The sequence below is a fragment of the Branchiostoma floridae genome, chromosome 9 (assembly GCF_000003815.2).
Source record: "Branchiostoma floridae strain S238N-H82 chromosome 9, Bfl_VNyyK, whole genome shotgun sequence".
Lineage (NCBI taxonomy): Eukaryota > Metazoa > Chordata > Leptocardii > Amphioxiformes > Branchiostomatidae > Branchiostoma > Branchiostoma floridae.
The window spans coordinates 9,704,756-9,716,008 of NC_049987.1; the positions used below are offsets into that span (position 1 = coordinate 9,704,756).

At 44.7% G+C, this 11,253-nt stretch overlaps 1 protein-coding gene across 1 annotated transcript; it reads left to right on the forward strand.

Annotated features, from left to right (window-relative positions):
• The first annotated feature begins 572 nt into the window (after positions 1-572).
• On the forward strand, positions 573-10,472 carry LOC118423167. The gene is made up of 13 exons (XM_035831201.1): positions 573-1,136; positions 3,239-3,441; positions 3,897-4,005; positions 4,339-4,452; positions 4,891-5,090; positions 5,504-5,678; positions 6,080-6,178; positions 6,737-6,895; positions 7,519-7,635; positions 7,730-7,861; positions 8,322-8,435; positions 8,996-9,246; positions 9,717-10,472. Exons 1-13 carry the CDS (start codon positions 1,073-1,075, stop codon positions 10,209-10,211), a joined length of 2,232 nt encoding a protein of 743 aa, XP_035687094.1. The 5' UTR covers positions 573-1,072; the 3' UTR covers positions 10,212-10,472.
• Positions 10,473-11,253: the final 781 nt, after the last annotated feature.

Consider the following 11,253-nt stretch of genomic DNA (forward strand, 5'->3'; position numbering starts at 1 on the left):
TAAAAACCTAACTGGATGGCGGACTTCAAGAAAAATTACAAAGTAGAGAGCCCGATAAAAACGACTAAAAAAACGTTAAAAAAACAGCCGGAGCCTAACCTCTGCTTGGAGAGTACGCTGCCCTACCAACAACGAACTTCCCCTCCGACAGGCCGCTGCCCCTTTGTCTGCCCCCTGCATTTGAAACAGATGGTCGTGAGTCCCTGTAAGGGCTAAACAAGGGGGTTGGCAGAGTAACTTGATTATCCATGATAGTTACATAATTTCGGACGTCGCATAACTTTGGGACCAGTACCAGACAATGAGACATTCAGGGCTCATCCAGACGTTTTTGCAATGTAAAACGCAACAACTTGAACAAGACGACTCCAAGTTGGTAGAAGACATTTCTACTGCACGTCCGTAGGCAAGGGTGGTTTGCAAAAAATAATCATAGAATCATCTCTTTCTATTGACAGTAAAAATTTCTGTCCTAACGTAATGTGTTGTCCTACTAGTACCAATGGTAGACCATGGTAAATGAAGGCCCTGAAGGCTGAACCCCATATGCTAGCCCAAAATCTCAAGGGACGCACACACGACCCAGTCTAGAATTTCTGAGCAGTGGAAGAAGGCCAATGCAAAACACTGCCTTCTTCCCATTCACACCGGTTCGCGTATTACGCATGCAGTCTTGTTTTTCAACCTCCTTGCTTGTACCTTTGCCAACACACGGTTGAGATGGAGACATACACTGTTATGTCGTGTCGTACAGTTGAATGACGGCCAGATGGGCACCACGTCGAACGCTGCCAGATCCTGCCAGACCAAACCAACAAGACAACCGCGACCTTTCTACAAAGAGCAATCGCAAACACGAGTCAGCTCTTCATAGTCGTCATACAACCAAACAAAAGAGCTCTTGGAAGTATTTTTACTGACAAAAGGCTGCGGTAGCGGTGTTTGTCATCCCTCGGGAGCTTCTTTCCGCACTTTTCGGAGGCGCTCACGTGACCATGCTTACGTCCAAACTTCGCTGAACTATGCACAGGAAGTAGTGGGCGTTAAAAATTAGGCAGCGCTGCATCAAACCATGGGGAGGCAGTTTGGAAGTCTGTGGCCGTTCTTTGCCTTGTCTGCAATATCGATACAAATAGGTAAGCCTCGTTTTTTTCTACTCAGATGCGAGGAATTCCCATGCAATGCCAAGTTGGACGATTTTGTTGGAAAGACAGACAAAACAAAATGGAGGTGTAAGACCGGCTCCGACGCAGGGGTTGACCAGCTGATAGTGGGGGAGAGGCAGTAAAGGTTGGTAAGTAACGGTTCCTTGGAATGGCGTAATGATGATTCTGTGCTGGTTGTGTTTATAGTTATGAAGCGGACGCAGACGCTGCAACTCGCACAACAGAAATTCAGTGGTCGCCTCTAAGACCTCCTCGACCACGTCAGAAACTTCTCAACACAATCAGTAGATCGGTATCATCTTGCATGTGGTCTGTCGATCCATGTTACTTTCTTCAAAACAAATATCTTGATAATCTTCTTGTTTTATGATAAACGATGCTATATTGTATTCAAATAAACTGATAAACAAACACATAATAATGCAAGATGTCGGCGTGTCCCCCTCCCCGTGATATCACCATCAGTCTGTCCATGAAATTGAGGCTCGGGGTCATTTGTCACGGCCTCTGGTGCCCCGTGTTGAAAGCTGGATGGATCCAGCTGCGTTGACAGATTTCTCGCACATGAACGGCAAAACTTTTCACTCTGTCTTTTCACGTACTCTTGCTGTTGCAAATAGGTAAAGGTCAGTTGGCGGTAATTGTGTAGTTTGCGGTTCCGAGCGTTGTATTTTGAGGCCGATAGCCCGGTTGCGCGTCGGTCGACGTTTTAGGTATCCGATGTCACGGTCACCTCTCGCTCGTTATTTTACGTTGCAACGTCGCTGTTTGAAAACTTGGCAGTACCACATATTGAATACGAAGGGAAGTCTATAGATAGTACATACATTTTTTTCGGCATAGTTAGCAGCTCATTTTGCATGGATCACTCAATTGGTATAATGAACGGAGTCCCCTGTTTTGTATCCCATCAAATCAACGGTTGCTGCATGCTTTTGCAATTTGCATCATTCATTTTGGATACGGAAGGTGCTCGGTAGAGAGTGGAGTATTACGCATTTCTACTCGTATTACACGTCTTCTGAGATAACCACACCTTTTCACTGTCTAGTTTTTCAATGAACATGAGTTGGTTGAAATTGGAGATATCGCCAAATAGGCGGAATGATATGCCAGTCGACCAGAGGATTAGAGTTTGCAACCTTGGGCCAAGGACATTATATGGGATGTCCTTGCTTGCACTTACGGCTGCCAACAATAAGCCATAGATCTATTTCGCCTTTTTTTTGCCAATTTCAACTTTTTTCCCACCAAAATACGTTGGCAAGACACTGCAGCGAGACAGAGTGGATTTCCCTTCCAGCACGGTACTTGGAGACAAGCCAATGTGCTAATCAGACAGCAGACCCCCGTCACGAGACATCCGGCCCGCCCTCCTGCATCTCCGGACAGCTACTGCTACTGTTGTAGTAAACAACTTCTCTCCAAACAGACATGACAGAGGTTGATGGGGAAATCGTGACCTTTCTCTGCTTTCTGTATATGCTGGTTTTTGATAGAAATGACGACATATAAGGAAAAGGTCATGATTTTCCCCGCACAGATATACGCACATGATTTTCCCCATCACCAACCTCTGATCGGAGTAGTAAACAACCTGTCTGTTCCAGAAATCCCCCTCTTGTCTTTTTCTTCGAGTTTTTCTCCTAAATGTGTTTGTCGTGTCTGAATAATGCCTAATGGTTCTGATACGCTATGTAAACGGTTACTATAGGCTTAAAATTGTACTTTCCAAGCAGAGGTTGGTGGGGAAGATGGGGAAGATTATATGTCATATCGGCGTAGTTTTGGTGGGGCCGGCGGAAAGAAACGGGGTATGATATGATAAGGAAATCACAATCTTCCCCACCAACCTCTGCTTCAATTGAAAAGTAATTAATAATCGTTCGTAGGTTCATAGGTGGCAATGTGGAAGTTGGAAGGTTGGAACCCATCAGAACTCAGCAGGTACTCGACCAACAGTGATCTTTGTCAGCTGAAAGGAGACACGTCATATTCGTCTGCAAAAGCTCCTTTGATATTGACATTTTGTGGTGGTCTTTCGACATTGAAACTAAAACGCCTCTCCATAGTTGGTGTTGTCCACGCCGATATCCCGGAAGTGTCTGCGAACGCTCTGAGGGACTCTCTGGAAGGACCTTTCGGAGTCAACAGGCACCACCTAGCCAACCCCTCAGGAAAGGCAGCGGCGAGGACACACATCATTGATGTCTTTCAGGAGTACGGTTTGGACGTCACGGTTCAGAACTTCACTGGGCCGGGAGGAAATAGGGATGTGAGTATGCCATACAAAGAGTACAAGAAAGAGGTTGAATCGTTACACATTTTATGTATTACTATTACTAATCGATTATATAATTGTGTCGAATGAATAAATTATTGTACTTGATATGTTATTCAATGTATTTTGTATTGCTCTCCCAAGGCCACGGCTAGTTGGGCGACCTTGGCTGCCTGTATTGCTAGCCAAACGAATGAATGAAAAATGGAAGAATGGATGAATGAACGAATGATTGAATGGGTAAATGAATGAATGAATGACTTTTTAATTCTACATCAAGAATTTTGATTCAGTGGCTGAAATGTAACATTTATACTAAAAAAACACCCATTGTGGTTCTCTTTCAGATCAGTGTCCACGGAATTAAGCATTGAAAAGTATACTAGTAGTCCGGCTAGAAGAAAGGACGAAGGCGTCGTGTTGATAAAAATGATTTTACATAATTGCAGGAAAGTGGCACCAACATTATCGGCGTGAAGCGCGGGAAACTGAACGGAACTTCAGACGACAAGATCGTGGCTGTGGGGGCCCATTACGACACCGCGTCCAGCTCTCCAGGTGATACAACCAGTGCTTAGGTCATGAACGTCACAGGTGTAAAATGCGGCCCGTTTTCTAACCTCCGTTAATGTTTGGCAAATTAAATATAGGCAGATATATGCATGAAGACTAAGCAGGGCTTGGAGGACCTATGGCGTGTTGTAGATGTTTTTAAATTTCAGTAAGCAATAGGGGTAATGATGTTTAAAAAAGAGACAACAGAGACAATGCTACGGGTTTTCCTACTGATCAGAATTATACTGACATAAGAAGTGCTAGAGACTAGGTTTAACGTCTTATGTACAATAAACTAGTACGTAAAAAGTTCACAGAAATATGCCCTTGTTTCAGGTGTCAATGATGACGGATCCGGCATGGCAGCCTTGTTGGAGATCATCAGGGTGATGACGTCATGTAGCCAGCAAAATTACACCACCATATTCGTGGCGTTTGACAAGAGCGAAGGTTTTTTTTTCATGTACTAGTATTGACTTTGCTCGCTTTCCTTCAACGATCTTGTTGAGTCTAAAGTCTAAAATCAATATGCTGTTGTAGTTATTATTTGAGGTCATGACTTGGCGCAATTTAGAACGCTTGATCCTATATGTGAGAGATAAGCTCTTTCGCAGAATTTGCTACGCAGCTGCGGGAGATAGGAATTCTGGGTAATATGTCAAATGTGAAGGCCCCTCACTAAACATTCCGACATTTTGTAGCCTTCACCTTTGACATATTACCAACAATTCTACGAAAGAGCTTATTCCTAAAACACGTATTACTCACGAATGAAAGTTTTCTGTTCTTTTTCTGACTCCACCATTGCTACTTGCTCCCAGGCATAATGGTTTGTTATCTTGAGAATGACTTTTGAAATGATACAACTACACTCTTTTTGGTCTGTAGCTCCCGGCGTCTCCCCCGTGGACGTTTCTGTCAGTCCCTGCCAGACGAAACTCGGGTCCGACGACTTCGTCTGCTCCTGGCTTCTCCCCTTCATCCAGTCTTCAGGAGGTCCAGAGTTCCAAGGGATCTTCATGTTGGAAACCATCATGAACTATGACCCACGGTCCTACGTTCAGTACTTCCCTGAAAGATTTCAAGTGGTGCGAAAACATTTTCCTGTTGTATCGTACATGATATATCTACAGTATATGGTAAAAAACTTCGCTTCATGTTGGAAAAAAGGCAAGTGACGTCTATGCTCTGGACTCGTATAGTCACCATATGTTATAGCCTATACAGTAGATATTGTAGATATTGTAAAAATAATAAACTTGGACAAATATAGACACATAACATACCAGAGGAGTTAGCTGGCCGAGGAGCGTGGTTTGCGACCCAGCTAACTCCTCAGGCACGTTATATGTCTATATTTGTCCAATTTCTACTATTTTTCCAGTGACCTGTGGAGCCTGGTACTGGTAGAGACTAAAACTTCTATACGGACCTCATTCGGACTTGAATATATACGCACGTGTGAACCCACCTTTATTGACTACTTTTTGATCCTTTCCAGATGTACCCGAATGCGTACCTTGACTCCACCGCCTCCAACATGACGGGAGATTTCCTCATGTTGATCCACAAGCCGGACGAGGCACCACTGGTGACGGCGTTACAGCAGACATGGGACGGGACGTCCAAAGAACCCGCTGGTGCCAGGTTACTGGACGTGACTGTACAGGCAGAAGGTACGGCAGACAGAGTCGGTCTGTAACGCAGATTTTACTATATATATAGTGGTAAGGTTATAAACGATTATCAGGTTCTACTGTAATGTCAAGGAGTAGTTGTCTCCGTCTACGTTGGCAAACATCACGGCTGAATTGACTTAGTTTGATTGAAGAGTACCTTATAGGAAGTGTTTATAAATCATTTGCTGGTGTTTCGTGTGGATTCTGATACTAGTAACCAACTGATGTGAAGTCATTAATATGTTGCTTACAAATAATATCATGTACGAGTCAACAACATAAAAACTTACTTACAGCAAATGTACTTATGAAAGCAATAAAGGGTGTGTGAAAAGTGACTATTAGTACGTGGCCTTTTCCAATTTTTTGATCGTTTTGTTTTTTAATTGATTTCTTAGGAAGAGCAGTATCTGGCTCTTACATCTTCGGGCCGACTGACTGTCTGCCATTTTGGGCTAAAGCTCCGTATTTTCGATGTGTGTCTTTGACGGATACAGGTGAGTGACTTCTACAGTTGTTTTTTTCTATAAATACCGCTTGTATTCTACGTTGCAGTTGTTTTGTACGACCGCTAGAATATCCTATCTCCGTTGATGAAATTACTTGTTGACATTCTGTGTCTTGTTATGACTTCCTTTTGCTTTTGGCTTCCCGTTATAAGTCTGCGTGTGTTCGGGTGCAGTCAAACAAGCGTGTATATGAAGTCCGAAGCGGGTTCGTACTGGCATTTTTTTTCTACGCAGTTGTTTGCACAGTACGCACGTCATACGCATATCAATCGTTTTGTGCCAGTTTTAGGTAGGCGTACTTGGCAGTACTGTACGTGTGCCTGCGTACCTAATACTGACACAGAACGATTCAGATGCGTAAAAGGTGCGTATATATTGAGCGTTCAAATGCGTATGAGAAGAATGTCAACACGGATCCCATGCGAACTTGAAATATACGCATGTGTGACTACACCATTAGAGCTGTTTTCAGATAATAGTTACCTCAAAACGGAGATTTGTCCGGATGAATTCTCACAACCTCTCAACCAAACCGGCGAATTTCAGCTAATTACCGAGGAACTATGCGGCAGTGCTACCACAATCCGTGTGATAACGTCACCAGCATCACTGACGAGAAGTTGACCTTCTTGGCCAAGGTCACAGACTCCGTTCTGCAGACGACTTTAAGACTCGCCCAGGTCAACATGGACTCCTGTACAGCAGGTAACTAGAGGTCATTTCACCTCACAAGTTTCATACACAATTTGTGCGTTCTAGTTCAGTAGCTTATTTTCAGAGACGCATTTACACACAGGACGATGATCAATCCTCTGGCGAGTTTCCGAGCTAGCCTGGTATCCAGCCGTATTATAGCTCCCGAGTCTCTTCTGTCATGTCTGCAAATACTTTCTGCATGCAAAAGAGAGGACGGAAGAGAGACTCGGGAGCTATAATACGGCTGGATACCAGGGTTCGAGCTCTAGTTTCTCTGAGCTCCACATAACATTTACGACAGTAACACGTCCGGACTTTTCACGATCATCGCGCGGTTTTTAGGGATCAGTCGATATGCGCAGCTCACCAATCTCTGTCATATATGAAAGATAGGATCTATTTCAGGCAAAAAATATGAGCGGCTGTCTGTCGATTTTAAGATCTGATTTTGGGGATCAACAAATTTGGCCGAAGCTCGTCGACTGCGTGACAGCGACTTGACGGCAGGTACAGGGAAGTGGTGTGCTCCTGTTTATTGATATGTATGGTTGGAAATTCGGTGAATGTACATGGCTTCTTTCAGAAAGCTTAAAGAGAGGTCAATATTTGATTATGAACCCTACCTCCCCCAGACCGGTGCGAAGACCACCACGACCAGTGTTCGGAGTGGGCTGCCCAGGGGGAGTGTGGGCGGAACCAGGGCTACATGCTGGCGGCCTGCAGGAAGAGCTGCGATACGTGCGCACAAGGTACATTGCTGTATCACCATTCTCGACCATTAGACAGGGGTTTGAAATCTCAGCACAGTATCTGATATAAAGTTTTATCTGATGTTTTACTCAGAGTTCTGTGCGGACTACTACCACCGGTGTGAGGACTGGGCGGCTGACGGGGAGTGTGATTCCAACCCCAGGTACATGATGGTGTCCTGCAGACTCAGCTGTAACGCCTGCGAAGCACCAACGTCACCAACGGGTAAATAACGTTACTTTTCACATCTGCATACGGTTGGGCTTAACGGCTCGCCCTGGCGACTATAACTGTTTGATGAGAAATCCAGTTTTGTCCAAACGCATGAAGGAACTAATCCGATGTGACAAATTATTGACGAATGCTTTCAACGTTCTTCAAGAAAAGTGATAACCATGTGATCTTATGGACACGTGACTCCAATTGCAGTGCTAATCTTGAAGCAAACGTGAATGCCTCAGTATTGCTTTTCATGTCATTTTTTTATTTTCATATCTTTCTAGTCTCTTTGTAATACGAGAAACCGCATATATCTAGAAACGCATACAAAACTTTGCAAGAAGCAAAATATCCGTACACGTTTTTGTGAGACCTTCGACAGAAGACGAAACATTGGAAGGCGTTTCTATTATTCAAACCATGCTTGTGTCTATCCGAATATATTAACCTCCTTGGTGTATCGAAGGTTGTAAGGACGACAACGCCCTGTGCCCGGCTTGGGCGGCAGACGGAGAGTGTGAAACGAACCCCACCTGGATGCTGGATTCCTGTCAGCTCAGCTGTGGCTCCTGTGCAGTAGGTAAAGTACTCCTTTCAAGTACTATTTCTGTACTCTCCAAGCAGAGGTTAGGCTCAGGCTTTTTATTACGTTTTTTTATCGTTTTTATCGGGCTTCCTATTTCATATTGTATCGTGTATTGTCAAAGCTCATTAGATACGACTAAAAAAACGTATAAAAGCAGCCGGAGCCTAACCTCTGCTTCGAGAGTACTATTTCTGGTGTATATCGAAAAAAAGGCGGTTAAAATAAGACCTTCTTGATCGATATTAACTGGTGTCTCTATCCCGAAGTCACGTGATAAACAGCATGGCTATCGCTGTTAGTCAATTTCAGCTGGGATTATTCGAAAGTGACTTTTAGTTATTGTAATTTTAATGCCAATTCGATCCTGAATCTAAAAAAACAGCTTCGTGCATGTAGAATTTGACAGGGCATTACTTTCAAACAAATGTTTTGCCATCTTTGTAATATAGTCCCCGATTAGGCTCGCTAGAACTACACAACAAACAAACAAATACAACAATTTCTTTGTGCCCAATTTAATGTTTAACGAAGTGAATCACTTTTGCCTTGTACAGAGTGCAAGCCTGGGTTCAAGGGATTCCGTGGGAAGTGCGAAGCCAGTCGTGTGTACAAGTTATCGATACGACTGAAGTCTCGACCATTTTCGGACGATCTGAAAAAGAACCAGAGCACGGAATACGTGGCCTTGGCCGCCGAGGTCACAGACACTGTCCAGGATCTCTTCCGGATTTCCAACATCTCGGAGGTCTTCCAGGGCGCTACCATTCTCGGTTTCCGGGCGGGGAGTGTGATAGCTGACCTAAAGGTTTGTTATGTAGTTAGGCTTAGGTCGCAATTGCACCGGTGCCCGTCAGGGACGTAGCCCCGGCCGGGCTCCGAAACCACAATTTTGTCCCGGTGAAATGCCGGATACTCCTCGGGTACGTCCCGGGTCCCGGGTTGATTTTAAGTTCAATCCGTTGCCTGGCCGGGCTCAAAGATACCCCCGGAGCCGCAAGGTGTCCCAGGGGGCAACGTAGGGGTCACGCCCAAAAGTGCCCCTAAACAGCCCGTGAAGTATTTCCCGACTTCTATTAATGTTCTAGTTCTGTTCTGCTTTTCAATCTCTCTCTCCCTCGCTGTATCTCTCTCTGTATGTACATGTATGTGTGTGTGTGTGTGTGTGTTTGTGCTTATGTGTGTCATGCCATGATAGAAGTAAATCGACGAGCCCATGCATATGTGGCTCTTTCAGTTGAGTTCCCAACCACATGCGAGTCCATTCATTCCTTACAGGTCCACATCTTGCAGTCAGCGGAGGAAGGCCAGGACGAAGTGATCGCGGCTTTCAGTGAGGCCCTGGAGTATAAGAACGGAACAGAGTTGGACATTGATTTGAACCTGTTCGATGTGACAGACCTGGACGAGTGCTCGGCCCCGGAGCTTAACGATTGCTCGGAGAAGGCGTCGTGTACAAACACGGTGGGATCGTTCTCCTGCCAGTGCCGGGGCGGGTACGAGGACCAGTCGGCCGCAGGTGGGGACAGCCCCGGGCGGGTTTGTGTGGTGCCCACGGGGAAAAGCAAGGCGGTGTGGATCGCCGTTGCTTGCGGAGTTTTACTAGCTTGCATCGTAGTTGGCGTAGTGGTCTACAAGCGTAAACAGCAGAAGAGCGCTGAGAGGGAGGCCATCATTCAAGGCGACAAGGAAGCCATCATACAAGAACCTTTCGACGAGACACACCCATCCCCGGCACGGAGCACACCCATCCAACTTGGCCGGATGTCTTGAATTCTGATGGCATCCGCGTCTTACAAGAAGAACGTCTCCTACCGACGCTATGGAAGAAACGCAAATATCCAGCTAGAAAAAAATGATAAACGTAGACCGTTTTCTTATGCGATTTATAATCATAACATGCACATATTTCCTCGTTGAGCGATTTCCTTGGTAATAATTCTGAATATTGAAAACGTTACTTATCATTGTCAAATGTGAAAAAATATGCCCATAGTTCAAGTACTCAAAATTACATTTAAGTGACGATGAGAATGATTGTCTTTGTGTTTGTTATGTTTGACACAGTTTGACATAAAAAGGCAGCATAGTAAGGCAGGGAGGATGGCAAACAGCGGATATAAAGCTGTATGTAGAATGAAAGTACGATGATACTAATCTCAATGCTTATTCGCCGGTTGGATGAGACAGTATCAAAGATGACCAAGGAGTATAGCCGTCTTCTCCAAGCAGAGGTTGAGTCTCAAAGATATAGTATAGTCGGGATTTTCGTGAGAGGAACGAGTCGGTAAAAATCCAGCCTCTGCTTGGAGAATAGTACAGCGGCCAAAGGCAGTCACCCGTCCGGGATGATACAAAGCAGTACCAACAACAGATCCTATGATGCCATAGAATAGTATCAAAGCTGGCCAAGGAGTATAGCCGACCAATCGGAGTCAGACGGGCACCGGAGCATACACACTTCTCTGCCAGCTTTAAATTTAATACTACGTTGTATCTTAATATATGCTACCGTAGGATCTGCTTGGAGATTACCAACAACAGACAAAAGGGAGTGTACCAACCCTCTCCTGGCCCTGCACCCCATCCCCACCCTTTCCCTGGTTTTCCCATTCACAGCGTTTAAACGTTCCGTTTTCTATTTTAATTGCATTCATATATGTACAAAGTTCATGTGACAAACATCAGCCATACCATTTTCTATAATAAGAAAAGGTGCAGTTTACCAATATTGAATACTCAGCAGCGGTTTGTAACTGACAGTACAACGATTTAACCGACATGCAAGTGACCTAAAGAATGATCAAAGCTAAAT